Source organism: Orussus abietinus, unplaced genomic scaffold, assembly GCF_000612105.2.
Source record: "Orussus abietinus isolate OABI.00-Male unplaced genomic scaffold, Oabi_2.0 scaffold286, whole genome shotgun sequence".
Taxonomy (NCBI): domain Eukaryota; kingdom Metazoa; phylum Arthropoda; class Insecta; order Hymenoptera; family Orussidae; genus Orussus; species Orussus abietinus.
Window position 1 is genome coordinate 107,120 of NW_019394432.1, and position 14,359 is coordinate 121,478.

General features: G+C 50.7%; 1 protein-coding gene across 3 annotated transcripts in view; it reads left to right on the forward strand.

Annotated features, from left to right (window-relative positions):
• LOC105697276 (SLIT-ROBO Rho GTPase-activating protein 1) overlaps nucleotides 1-11,664 on the forward strand; it is a 44,031-nt gene extending 32,367 nt beyond the window's left edge. For all 3 annotated transcript variants that reach the window (XM_012420454.1, XM_012420455.1, XM_012420453.2), the window contains exons 8-13: nucleotides 271-866; nucleotides 1,321-1,542; nucleotides 1,623-1,693; nucleotides 1,954-2,134; nucleotides 2,221-2,518; nucleotides 6,860-11,664. In XM_012420454.1, the coding sequence (XP_012275877.1) occupies nucleotides 271-866; nucleotides 1,321-1,542; nucleotides 1,623-1,693; nucleotides 1,954-2,134; nucleotides 2,221-2,518; nucleotides 6,860-8,095 (2,604 nt within the window). In that variant the 3' untranslated portion in view covers nucleotides 8,096-11,664. The remainder of the gene's footprint in view (nucleotides 1-270; nucleotides 867-1,320; nucleotides 1,543-1,622; nucleotides 1,694-1,953; nucleotides 2,135-2,220; nucleotides 2,519-6,859) is intronic.
• The last annotated feature ends 2,695 nt before the right edge of the window (nucleotides 11,665-14,359 follow it).

Here is a 14,359-nt window from a genome sequence, read left to right on the forward strand (position 1 = left end):
ACAAGGAAGGTCCTAATCTCCATGAAATTTCATTTTTTTTAAATTTGTTTATAAACATTCAAAAAATTGTTTATAAAAAATAAAGTTTCATGGGGGTCAGGACCTTCCTTACGGCTTGCATATTCACGTTGTAAAGTTTTTAAGCGATTCGGTACGCACGGTTCAGAGCCAAGTTTCATGCATGATCGACCCCTTGGATGAAACTTTGACGTTCCCTTAAATTATTTTCACGAGTTTTGAGAAGGTCACGTTTGGATTCTTCATCCGCAGAAATTCAGGGAGTATCTGCTCGGGACCTCGAGAATAGCCAGGCTCGACGCGAAGCAGGAATATATACGCCAAAGTCTGTTGGACGGATCGACCGCCAGTCCGAATCCTTCGATATCGACCAGCAAGCAGAAACAAGCTCGCAGGAAGCGAATCGGCCGTTTGCAGATGAACGGTCAGCCCAAGTTGTTTGGCGGGTCTTTGGAGGAGTACCTGGAGAGCACCAACCAGGAGATCCCCCTGATCATGAAGAGCTGCATCCGCGTGATCAACCTGTACGGGCTCCACCATCAGGGCATCTTCAGGGTGTCCGGCTCCCAAGTTGAGATCAACAACTTCAGGGAGTGGTTTGAAAGGGGAGAGGATCCCTTGGCCGACGTGACCGACGCCTCCGACATCAACAGCGTCGCTGGGGTCCTTAAACTCTATCTCAGGGAACTGAGAGAGCCTCTCTTCCCCATAATCTACTTCGAGCACCTCATGGAATTGGCGCAATTGGAGTCGAAGCAAGAGTTCGTCCTGAAGATGAAGGAGCTGATCTCGAGCCTTCCACGGCCGGTCGTTATCGTCATGCGATACCTCTTTGCTTTCCTGAACCAGTGGGTGTCATTTCCTCTCGATTACCTTCCTAATGTTAAGTGTTTTAAGGTGATATGAAAGTGGCATTTGAGAGATCAATCGTTCGTGAAACTTTTCTCCGAACTGGGTGTACCGAATCGCTTCAAATTTTATAACGTGAATATGGAGGCTATAAAGAAGGTCACGACACCCAGAAAAGTTCTGTTCTTTAACTACTTGCTCATTGGTAATTAAGAAATTTTTTGATAAATGAAATTTCAAGGGTATCAGGACCTTCCTTAAAGTTTCCTTATTGACGTAGTAAACTTTGAAATAATTCGACATAGTCAGTTCAGAGAAAAGTTTGATGAATAATTACCCTTCAGATGCCACTTTCATATCACCTTAAGGTACCAAAACGTTTATGTATATAAAATGACCCTTTCATAACATCTTAATATTTTCTAAGAGGTCGTCGTGACTTTCCCTTTTCAGTCTCTCGGAATTCTCCGACGAGAACATGATGGACCCGTACAACCTCGCGATCTGCTTCGGGCCTACGTTGGTCCCGGTTCCAGAGGACAAGGATCAGGTGCAGTACCAGAATCAAGTGAACGAGCTGATAAAGAACATCATCACGTTCTACGAGGAAATATTCCCCGAGGACATCGGTGGCATTCAGTACGAGAAATACATCAGCAGAGAGCCTGATGATGTGTACGTAAACTTTGGACCTGTGCGCGCTTGGCCGTGGCTAATATAAACTGTGTACAATAAACTATTCGCGATCTGTTTAGGGACGTGGGTGATTCACCGACCGACCAAGTGCAGGAAGACATGGACTCGGAGGTCTACCCGTCCGAGGACGGTGAGGAAGCCTTAAGTTAACGTTAAAGCTAATTGACCCCGGATTCGATGGGCAGCTGCGAAAAAGAGCGGGCAAATCGGGGGAAATTTGAAGTAAAATAGGTTCCATGGTCCGGGGTGATGAATAAACGGCGCGTAAAGCGGTCTTGCTCCGAGGGCGAGTTGATTGTCCGGAGCCTTGGGGGTTTAACGAGGTGGAGAGCTCGTCCTCCCCTGAAGTGGAGGTATTAGGTGTACTAGGAGTCCCTCATTGTTCCACAGAGTCGGAGAACCTGGGGGCAACCGCGCAGTTCGATTTCACGGCGAGGTCCGAGAGGGAGCTCAGCTTTAAGAAGGGCGATACGCTCACACTGTTCACGCAGGTCAGCAACGACTGGTGGAGGGGCGCAGTCGGCAGCAGAGAGGGGCTCATTCCTGACAAGTACATCATGCTCAAGATAAAGTAGGTCCAGCTCGACGTCCGACTGTCGCGACTATCAACTTGGACTTCTTTCCCACGATCCGAAACCGAACCTCGTTTGTTTTCAGAGGCGAGGAGCGAGAAAAGGAACTGCTGAAGTCGTCGAGCGAGGAGTCGATGCGACGTCGAGCCTCCAGCTCGGCAGATAGCATTCTGTCGAGCAACAACTCGCCGCTGATGGGACCAAGCGGGGCCGGCAACACCTGGGCCTCGGCGATGACCTCGGACGGCTCGACGGTGAGCTCGGGCGTGTTGCAAGCCGACGTCGGTGGCGCCGGTGGCGGCACCGGCGCCCCCGGCAACGCTCAGGGCGTCCTGACGAACGCAGTCTGCGTCTCGTCCTCCCAGCCCATCATCAGCCGAGAGGTATTGGAAACCACCGTTTAGCCTTGCCCCGAACACACGAAAGCCTCCCGAGTATGTCGTGCCGAGTGCTTCGGGTCCTCGGCGCGAACGCGCGAGCGCTTGGTTGACGCCACCTTACGCCATGTTTGAGCCATTTATGCGCCACTTTTGAGCCATTTTCGTGCCATTTTTGAGCCACTTCTGTGCCACTCTAGGCAATCCAGAGAGGCGCCGACTTCGCGGCTTCGATCCTCGACCTGGTCGACGGATCGAGGCGAGCGCCGCTCGTGGATCATTCTGGAATCAGGTGCATGGCTCTTAGGCTGCATCCCCTTAGCTCGTTTTGCGACACGCGACGCGTCGCGTGGCCCGAGATGCACGATCAAGCTTGCCTGTCTGCACTTGCGCACCCGCAATTTCGAAATCATGCACCGCTTAACACCGGCTGATCCCGCTAGAGGCGCGGTCGATGCTAAGCGAACGAGACACGACGAGACGAGAAGTTTGAGAAAATGGGGTCGCATCGTGTCGGTCCATTGTATGCACGGGAACCTCTTGACTCGATTATTAATCGTGTCAGTTATGCGGTATTTATCACGTGTTTGCATAATTATGGTATTTTAAGGTCGCTAGAGTCAAGAAGTGCCTTGACATAAATTGGACCTGCACCAGAGGCGAAATTTTGGAGCTACCTCTTTTCTTTGGCATCTTGGACACGGCGCCATCTTGTCTGACTTGACGACGCCATTTTGTTTGACTTGACCATGACGCCATCTTGTCTAATTTACCGACGACGCCGTACATATGATACGTGTCGGATTTAAGATAAATTAGACCTTGACGGAAACTGTCGGGACGTTTGACCGTGACTTTTCGGAATTCCTATCTGACAGGCTATCTGGTTACGTTCAGGGCGAGACGAGTACGGCATGGCGCGTGGAAGTCGATTCTTACGCGATCCGTGCAGAGTTGGCACAATCTCGTCCTCAGGGACACTCAGAATGACCGTTTATCGGCTCACGATATAAACGGTGGATTTATGTAGGACTTTAAAACGATTTTAAGTAGAGTCCGTTGTGGAGTTTTTTTTTTGTTTTTTTATCGACCTGAAGTTCGAAGTGTTCGGTACGTTCACGCTCGCTTCTGGCAGAGATGTCGACGTCAATTCCCCGGGACGGACCCGAGCTTATACCGGAAAGACGGGAGTCTATCTTTAATTCGTCGAGGTTATGTTCGGTTCTTTCGAGTCTGTTTTGTTTTTTCCGGTTCGTCCCTGGGAACAGGGTTTAAAAAAGAGTTAGTTAATTTCTTGCCGACCCTGGACCTTAGTCGGGTGGAGATTTCAACTTGTCAGGGCATTTTCGATCCTGTACTTAATACTTTCCAGTGGTAGTAGGTTCTTCCTTCCACCGCGACTCTTGGTAATTCCGGGTGCCCAGAATTGTCGCGCAATGCCCGAGTACACGGACTATCCGAATTGTCGAGTAGTCGGATAACAATGGGGGAACGCGCAGCTCGATTGCCCGATCGCCCACCTGTTGCTCGGCCGCGAATCCTCTTATCATTTCTCCCTGATATGTCTGTATCTCCATATCCATCGGCTAATCGAACTATCCACTACTCGAGCTCCGAGTACTCGGTACTCGAGCGTTGCTCGCAACAATTCTGGGAGTTCTCTCTGCCGTCTCTAACGAGACGCGAGAAGAAAGTCTTGCCGTTTATGTGCTACGTCTAAGTTAAAGGGAGGAGAAATAGAAAACGGGGAGAGGAGGGAAAAAAAAAAGAAGTTTTAATTAAATGATCAACCGCGTCACGAAACTTTCCCCAAAGAACAAGTGACAAGCCTTTCTTTGTACGATAACTACCCATTGTAAATAAAAGAGAAATATACGTGTACGTTGCTGCATGTGCCTTCGTCTTGTCTTGTGCCGCCTTTTTCCCCGCGTGTCTCGTGGCGCTTCTGCCGAGAGAGAGAGAAAGAGAGAGAGAAAGAGAGATGAATGGAGCATTAAAATGATAGAGAAAGAGAGATGATGAAAGGTTCAAACCGATCGACCCTGCTCGACTCGATCGGCGGAGTGTGCAAGGCTGTGTTTCTCTAATCGGTGGGTTGATTGCTGTGTTTCCAGATTTACGTTTAACCAGCGGTGTTACACGTGTAGAGCCGGCGAGCCGAGCCTCGTGGTGTCACCTCTTTCCGATTAAAAAGTCTCTAGGCTAAACCCGAGCGATTTCTGGACCCAGGGCCCGGACATAGAGAGAACGCGAGGAACCCTCGAATTTCCGACGACCCTCGGGAATTCGATGACGAGCTCGATAAAGAATTCGAGAGATATCTATCCTAACGAAGCGTAACGCCCGACGACCTGGCTCTCGTCCTCGTCTCTCCCGCGTGTCTGCGCGTGTGTCTGTCTCTTGTCTCTGCTCTCTTCTATCCTAAGTATCCATATTTCTTTTTGTTTTTTGTCTCCCCCCCCTCTCAATTCTTGCCTATCTTTTAATTTCTCCTCCTTGTTTTCTCGACGTGTTATAACCACCTAGAGAAGGAGCGTCGATTTCTCACCGCTCAGTTGGTTGGTTTGTGAATCCTAGAGTCCCGTAGAACAGTCTCGGTCTGTAGACGAAAAGAAAGGGAATGCCGAGCGCGGGAGCTTCTTAGGCGATGGGATCTCTTTTGGTTTAGGTGAGTAAAGAGATGACTCTCACCCCTTTTGCTAATTCACGGTTCACCTCCATCAACCCCCTATAGGGAGAAGAATTATCCTGTTTCCTTTTTTTGTATTTTATTTCTTTTTTAATTTTTTTTACCTATTTCGAGTCAGGGAAAGCGCGGAGGAAACGAATAGGAAGAACCTCGTGGAAAAGTTAAGCCATGTTGGGAATAGTTCATTTCGTCGGGCGGAAATTTGTTCCACGGTGGAAAGTCGTCCAATTGATCGAAGCGACTGGATAGATTGTTAAAGGGATATCTATGAAGTGTGGCGAAAAACGTTTTGCGTTAGTGCATGCATTATGTGTGTCGGTGCTGGCATGATTGGTATAAAAGAAATAAGCTCGTGTTGGGTTTTCTCGGGGCAATCCGCCCAAAAATTCGCCTTCGACTCGCCGAAGTGGATTCGCCTCTGTTCACGTTTAATTTTGTTATATCCGTCCTTTCCGCCCCCCACCCCTCCCCCTCGCTACGCCGAGATATATTATTGTTTCGCTTTATTCGATTTTATTCTCCCGCACATTTGCTGTCGCTGCTGAGAATTAATTTTCGAAATTGTCGAGGCTAACTTTCCTGCGGAACGGATCGTCGCTTTTCTGATAGCTCGATGGCTACAAAGTAGGAGAGAACTATAGTTTGTCACTTCGAGACAGCCTGAGGTTATTGATATCGAATAGTTGAGGATTATCGAGTCTGGCGGAATTTCACGCTGTCTCGGATTATTGTGCAGCACGTATACGCATAATAGTGTTGTAACACCAGTTCTGGTACTGTAGAAAGAAATGCAGAAATTTTTCTTTTTCTTTTTCTCTCTTTTTTTTTTTTGGGAAAAAGTATTTGCAGGATTCACCCGCTCTGTCGGTCTTTTCACCGCAAGGTATTCGAGTGGATTCTTTATATCTCTTACACACATTAAATCTGCATACGATTCTCAACATAGACACAAATATAGTACATGTACGCGCCCACGCAATTCATTATGTTTTCTAGCAATTAGATCGATCGCTAGTTTAAGGGAATCCTCTTTTTAGTAGATAGAACTGTAGGTCTTAATCATTTCTTACTTTTGTCACGAGTAGCAGAGTAGTACGATTTCCCTCACGAGCAAGGTTTTTATTTTCAATTTGCTCCATCACCGCTCAATGTCGATGAATAATCGAATTCCATGTATTTCCGATAATCGTACATTGGTACATTGAAAATAGAACGGATTATCGATTATTCAAAGCGACAACCAAAATTCGCAGTCATTCACCGTTTTGGGTTTCTTGCTTGCATCAAGACGGACGGTGGCGAAACTACGTATATAAGATTCTCTGTACCATTTCTCAAAATGCTGTCCCTGTGCACGGAAGTTACCAAAAATCTTACAGTGGCTCAAAAAAAAAAAAAAAGAATCATAGCACGCGTTGCACCCTGAACCTAATTCAAGCATCCTAAAAAAAAAAAGATGAGAAAAAGTCCAATCTTGCAGATCCTGTCGAAAACGAAATACACAGACTCATTGAATTTCCCCTTTAAAAATATTTGTTTCACTTCCGTTCCCATCGCGTACATTTAATATCCACATTTCTAGTTTCGCCACCGAGTCCCGATCCGTCCTGCCGCTCGGTGGAAAGGAATCAAGCGATGCGTCTTTGACCCTTTTCCAGGAATCTATGACAACGGCGGCGTTGACGACCACGTCTAGGTCGACGAGGTCCTCCAGCCCGGATAAGGAGAGGTCATCCTTCGGAAGCGAGTACCGGGAGTCGGCGAGGTCGGCGCCCGACGTGTCCTCGGACGAAGTGGGGTCAGTATTCGCGGACTCGCAGGCCGCGCAGCATCATCATCAGGCGCACCTGCAGCATCCTCATCATCAGAGAGAAGAGGACAGCGCGGAGGAGGGCGAGCGGGGGCCCTTCTCGGAGGGCTCGAAACGTGGAGGGGGTCGCCGGCAGCACTGGAAATCGCAGAGCCTGGGAGATACAGGTCAGCAAGGAGGTCGGCAGGGTCAGCAAGGTCAGTCGGGTCAGATGGATCAGGTTGGCCAGGTGGGCGCTACGTTGCAGACCGCCCAAGTGAGCTCGTCCCAGGAAGAGGACCCACTAGGCGAGCAGACGACCTTCTCAGCCAACCGTGAACTCTGGCAACGAAGAGCGACCTCTCAGACTCAGCCGAGTGCGCCGGTCCCGCCAACCCCGAAGACCTTCCGCAGCTCGCAGGAATTCCGGGAGATGCGGCAGAAGCACACCCCAGACCTGGTGATGGACCTTCCCCTGAGTGCGCAGGACTCCGGGAAGAAGTCGGCCTCGTCGAGCAGCCTGAGCAGCTCCGACGAGGAACTCGGCACCGCCCCTGCGGGCCCCGTGACCCCCGTGACTCCGGTGACCCCGGTGACCCCGGTCCTCGCCGTGCCGCCGTGTTCGGGGCGCACCGAGGCCGCGACCTCGCCGACCGGGGGACCGGAGTCGCCCGATATGAGCACCGCCGCCGAGAGGTTCGCCAAGCAGAACCAGTGCACCTTGAAGAAGAACACGAAGAGCGCGGCCGGCGCGGAGGGCGCGAAGTTGAAGAGGGTGGAGACCGCCGACCAGGTCGAGGCCGACGTGGACTCGGAGCCTGCGGGGGAGATCGTCAGGTCGGCGAGCACGAACAGGATCTCCGACGTGGCCGCCGTGCCCTTGAGGTCGCCCCTTCCGCCCAGGTCCACGCCGAAGATCGCCGCCAAGTTCGCCGACATGCATCTCACTGGCGGTAGCCAGGTCTCTACGTTCAAGCCCCAGGTCAAGGTCAAGCCCACCATTCTGAGGAAGCCGGTACTGCCGGCGTTCCCGCACCCACACATGAGCCCCGAACTCGCCAGGAAGATCGAGAAGCAGGCGCAGAGTGCCGAACAGGCCAATTAGACGTCCAGAGGGATTGGACCGAGTCCTCGAAATGATCTTGAAGAGACCTCCGCCACTTCGCCGCCGAAGACCGCTTCGTGGCGATGGAGACTTTTATATTCGGTGCCGAAAGGCGTGAGCAAGATTTAGGAGGACTTCGATTCGAGTCGAACCCTCGGGAGGTTTGACTTCCTGAAGATGTTCCAAGTTGAAGACTCCGAAATCTCGCTCACCCCTGAGTAGGGTAAGGAGTGCGATGGTTGTGCGTGGCGAACGGGCGGTTTTCAGTTATTGGCACGCGTCTAGGTATTTCCGACTCATGTACCCAGCTCGTACAGTGCCAAGTGCAACAGCGTCAACGGCTGCATCGTTTTCTTACCCTAGTCGTAATCTCAGCTGGTCCCCCTCCGTCGCGAATTGCGGAATCGCGGCCCTAATGGGACGGTTGCGTAACAGCGACATTCGCGCGAATCGCCTTCGACGGAATCGAGTAGTTTCAACTCGACCGAGATTCGATCAACTCCGAGCTTAATTCCTCTATGTAACGATTAACGATTGTCCAGTACTAGGTATCGATAATGCTATTTAAGAGACGTCTTATCCTAGAGCTGTGCAATCTCATTGAGCCCTGCTGCGACCTAGGATTAAGGGGACGTGGAAGTGGCGTCAAAGAGGTCTCGTTTATGAAACTTTTCTCCGAACTGAGGTTACCGAATCGTTTCAAACCTCATAACATGAATATGGAGGCTGGAAGGAAGGCCCCGACGCCCATGAAATTTCAATGTTTTAAAAATTTGTTTATAGACATTTAAAAAAGTCCTTGATAAGAAGTGCAATTTTATGAGCGTAAGGACCTTTCTTATAATCTCCAAATTCACGGTGAAAAGTTTGAAATCATTCGATGGACCCAGTTCAGAGAAAAGTGTTAGATGAACTCTTAAATGCCACTTTCGCGTCCCCTTAAAAGTTGAGTACTCGCGCGGACGAGCGTTGCATCGAGACGCCCCTGGTCGAATTCTTTCAATCGATTGTACCCCGTTATCGACGTCGCGAATATGAATAGTATCCACGCGGGCGGAAATTTCTCGGCTATGAGGAAAGAGTCTAATTTCGCCGTGATGTATATTAACGCGCGTCGCTTCTTGCGGGGCGTCTCGACGTTAAGCGCGTTTCAACGCTCATTTTTTTTACGCTTGTCCGTAAATCGCGAGACGCACAACCACCGCGATAAATCCCGTCGACCAATCGCTCCGCCCATTGGAAGAAGTTCGTAATAGTCGTATACCCGCGGAGAGAAGATGATAATGTCGCCGGTGGTGGCGACCGGTGGCGGTCCCGCGATCGGCGAGGGAGTTTATTTTTTCTATGGATACCCTTCCATTTTCGCCTTATTTTTTTACCAAATGACCCACGAAACGATGTTTCTAGTCATCCAACGAGGACAAGGGTGCGGGGGTAGGTTTAAATAAGGGGTCAGGAGCTAAGCGCCCTCGACAAAGCCGAGCGCATCGAAGCGTCCCCGAGAGGACTTGCAGGGCGCATAGATGATCCGAACGAAATCGACGCGGCGGCGAGTACTTATCCGAGGACGTTCGAAAACGAGCTGTTCAAAATTACCCCCTACCTCTTACGAGAGGACGAGCAGGTTCCCGAAGGTTTTCGAATAAAATCGGAGGGGGTGCGGGGGGAACTTTTAAGTGAGGATTTTATTCGGCCTCGGATGGTATCGGCCGTGCGATTTATTTTTCACCTCGCGTAAGTCTGGACGTTGTTTAGGGACGTACCCTTGCACGTAGTTAACGCTCGTTAGAACTCGGTAGCGGAGGTCGGTGCAGGCGACGCGTTCGATGTTCCTTTCAGGAGTTCGAGTCGCGCGAGTCCTATATGGCTCGCGGGGGAGGGAGTTGGTTTTATTTCCTTTTTAATTCGTAAACGAGTAGAAGCGTGCGAGGCGAGAGAAAGCGCGAGAAGGCCGGAGGCGTCGAGGAAGAGAGAGAGAGAGAAAGAGAAAGAGAGAGAAAGAGAGAGAGAAAGAGAGAGAAAGAGAGAAAGAGAGGTAGAGCCGCGAAGGCCGTTCTCGCTCGCTTCGGATGCGAACCAGGCGTACCACCTGGGGAGGTACTAATATACGACAGAGCGACGTTCGATATATTCAAACAAAGTGGTACTTCGTATGTACAATAACGTATTTAACGGTTGATATCGGTAGCTAGGCGGACGTATATACGCGCATATATACGTGCTAATTTCCAAAGTCGAGGCCAGCGACGAGCACCGCGATCTATCTCGGTGTAATATCATGCCTTTTCCCCTGTAATCCGCTACGACGAGGATGTATACCGGAAAGAAGGTGGTGGAGGCCTCGGCGAGGTCTTCCAAGATGGCGCCGAGGAGTCCCGCGTCGGCCATCTTGAATCCGTGAGTAGATGATTCCGCGATTCTTGAATAATATATAGTAATCTATACCAACGCTCTTCCAGGTATTGGGTTGAAGCATAGGAGGCATAAAGAGGGTTTTCTTTTTTTAACGAGACTACCGACAAAAAACAACGCGCACTTATACTTCGATCCAATATTACGTACTTATATTTTGCAATCCCCGATTTTTCGCGACGAGTTCAATTCACAGGTGTGGCGCGGATTTTGTGGAGCCGTTTTTTCATAACTCGTCGACTCTCTTCCATGTTCTGTCCGACGGTATCGCTGTCCTCGTTATTTAAACCGCAATCGATGTATACGCTCGTATACGGTGCGAAACCGGCGAATTCCCCGCGACGCGCGATTCGCGCCGTTATTTATGAGTCTTGCGTCCGTTCTTCTTAGACAAAATGGCGAACGTCGACGCGTCGCGTGGGGGCGAGCTTTCGCGGAGGTGCGTAACTTTAAGTACCGGACGTGCGTCCATCGTTATACGACGCGAGACGACGGTACGTATCGTGTATCGACTCACTCTACAGTGCAAGGTAGAGCCATCCACCTGTCGCTACGATAAATCCATAATACTCCTAGCTTAAAGTACTATTATCGAGTAAACACGGTAACGAGCCAACGTTATAACGAGCACTCGCTATAGCCCACCGCAATAAGAGATATACCAAAGCTGTCGGCAACCCTCCTTCCGATTGTAAAGTATTTTTCATCGCGACAACTGATTTGCAGTTTTAACGCTCCGGGCCCCACCGCGCGATGCCCTCTTCGGAATTCGAGCCAAACCTGATGGCGATTTGCAAAGCGTATGTACAAAACGCCGCTCGGAGTTGAAGCTCGGCTTTGGCTCCGGTTCTAGGGAACGCGCAGAGGCCCTTCGTTGGTTAGACTCGTTTACGCGGGTTAGTTCGTCTCTCTGTCTCCGTCTAACTCCATCCCTATCTCTCTGTACGATAGTTTTCTACCTAAGATACGCTGAACTATTGGTTTTAATCGAGGTTACTTGTAATTTAACGCAGTTACTACCTTTGTCGGTAATTTTATGAGAGAGCGAGGAAGCCTAATCTACGGATACTCTTATTAAGGCTAACGATGTTATCGATAACAATAAACGAACGTACAGGCTGTATGATTATTCGAATAAAACTTACGTGTGATTCGTCCATCGATCTCAGAGATAAGTTGGGAGATTGCTCACGGGCAGGATCGCGCGATCGCGTCCTGTGCGACCCCCGGTGGAGGATGCGGGCGGCTAACGCACTTGCCACCTGTTACCACTCACTGGCAGCGCAATTCATTTCTGGCGGGGGCTGGCGCAATTACGATGGCGGTACAATTTAACAGTCGCCGCTAGCGGCTCACGGACTCGCGATGGATATAACATGTGGCAGTTGACGCAGCAAGAGGTAGACGACGTCTAAAACCATACAAAATAGTGTAAAATCGACCAAAAATGTTTAACACATTGACTGCCGCTTCACCCATATTCGGATGACATAGCAGTCAAATAAAATGCGCGTGGCAGTCGACGTGTTAAAACTGCTTAAAACCGTTTAAAGTTGCTTAAAGGAACTCAAAAACCCCTAAAAATGATTAAAAACGCTAGAAACGCCTAGAAATGTCTAGAAACGCCTAAAAACACCAAAAACGCCTAAAAACACGAATCTCCTCTGAAAAAAATCGCAGCCACTTGCTCAAGAAATCAATATGTAAAGAACAACCTTTCCCGTCGAGTTACTGTGGTCACGGGTGCGAAAAAAATTCACCGGGGGCTGAGCAGCCCGAAAACTGGCTGAAAAAGTCATGCCCTCACAAAAGCTTCAGACTCTGTATCTCATCTGAAAAAAATCACAGCCACGAGATCGATAGATCTGTTTGAAAAGAAGGAGCTTCTCCCTCGACATGCAGTGATAGCAGGTGCGAAAATAATTCACTGGGGGGCGGGGCATCCCGAAAACGGGCTCAAAGAGTCATGGACCCTTCAAAAAAGTTTCAAACCCTGTGTCTGCCATCGTGATTGCGCGAACCCCCACCAGAAATGTGTTTCGCCGCCATTGAGGGGTAACCACTGGCAAGTGCGTTAGTTGTCCGCATCCTTCGTCGGGGACCAGCACAGGCCGTGATCGCGCGATCCTGCCTGTGAGCAATCTCCCAACTCTGTTCATAGATATGTATACATATATTCCAACAAAAGCTGGCTCCGATCAGAGATGAGTTGGGAGATTGCTCACGGGCAGGGTCGTGCGATCAATCCTGTGCTGCCCTCTGGTTTCGTACGTTAGTTTTCACCGTTTTTTGCTCCCAAGGGCGGCGCAACGAATTTCTGATAGGACCCGCGCACTCGCGATGGCGGTACCATCTATCAGTCGCCGTTGGCGGCTCACGTATTCGTGATGGTAATACCATGCGGCAGTTGACGGTGGTGACTTACCTACGCTTACCTACACTGCTCGCATTTGATGGTAATGGAAGAACACTCGTGACGCTCCATTTGACTTTATCTACTTATCTACTACTATTAAGTACATTGTTACATGGAAGCCGACGTGATGCGGAGCTTTGGGGCATGCGTCGGTATCGCGTACGGAACTCTCGTGCAGCGAATCTGTGTGAGTGCGATAGCTCCTAAAAATCTTCGCGCGTCCCAACCAGTCAAGCGCCAAGCTACGGGTCGAGACGTTGAGTATGTGTGCATTCGGCGCTATACTCGACAAGTATGCGTGAGACTCGAAAACTGCGAAAAATCCTCCCGAGGCTTACCTAACTGCGGATGTAAGCCGAGTCATTTCGAGTATGATTTTTTTACATTTCCCTACTAGCGTTATCGAGCGTTTTTCGAACGGTTTCAAGAGTTTTCGAGCGTTATCGAGCGTTTGTCAAGCGTTTTTGAGCGTTATCGATCGTTTTTCGGTCATTTTCAGAGCATTTTCGAGCGTTGTCGAGCGTTACCGATCGTTTTCGCGCGTTTTTCAAGTGTTTTCGAGACTTATCGAAGGCCGTACAGTGCGGTTGCGTGTTGTTAAGTGCAGTAGAGTGCCGGAGAGTGCCGGACAGTTGCCGCAGAGGGCCGGAGAGTGCCGGAGACTAACGGAGAGTTGCCGCAGAGTGCTGGAGAATGCCGGAGAGTTGCTGGAGAGTGCCGGAGAGTGACGGAGAGTGCCGAAAAGTGCCGGAAAGTGCCGGAGAGTACCGGAGAGTACCGGAGAGTTGCCGCATAGTGTCGGAGATTGCCGGAGAATGCCGCAGAGTGCCGCAGAGTGCCGCAGAGTGCCGGAGAGAGCCGGAGAGTGCCGGAGAGTTGCCACAGAGGGCCGGCGAGTGCCGGAGAGTGCCGGAGAGTTCCCGCAGAGTGCCGGGGAGTTGCTGGAAAGTGCTGGAGAGTGCCGGAGAGTGCCGGAGAGTACCGAAGAGTTACCGGAGAGCGGCGGAAAGTGCCGGAGAGTGCTGGAGAGTTGCCGCAGAGTGCCGGAGAGTACCGGAGAGTTGCCGGAGTGTTGCCGGAGAGTCCCGGAGAGTGCCGGAGAGATGCCGCAGAGTGCCGCAGAGTGCCGGTGAAGGCCGGAGAGTGCCGGAAAGTTGCCGGAGAATGCTGGAGAGTGCCGGAGAGTGCCGGAGAGTGCCGGAGAGTACCGGAGAGTTGCCGGAGAGTGCCGGAGAGTGCCGGAGAGTTGCCGCAGAGTGCCGGAGAGTGCCGGAGAGTGCCGCAGAGTGCCGCAGAGTGCTGGAGAGTGCCGGAGAGTGCCGGAGAGTTGCCGCAGAGTGCAGAATAGTGCCGGAGAGTCCCGGAGAGTGTCGGAGAGTTGCCGCAGAGTGGCGGAGAGTGCCGGAGAGTGCCGGAGAGTGCCGGAGAGTGCCGGA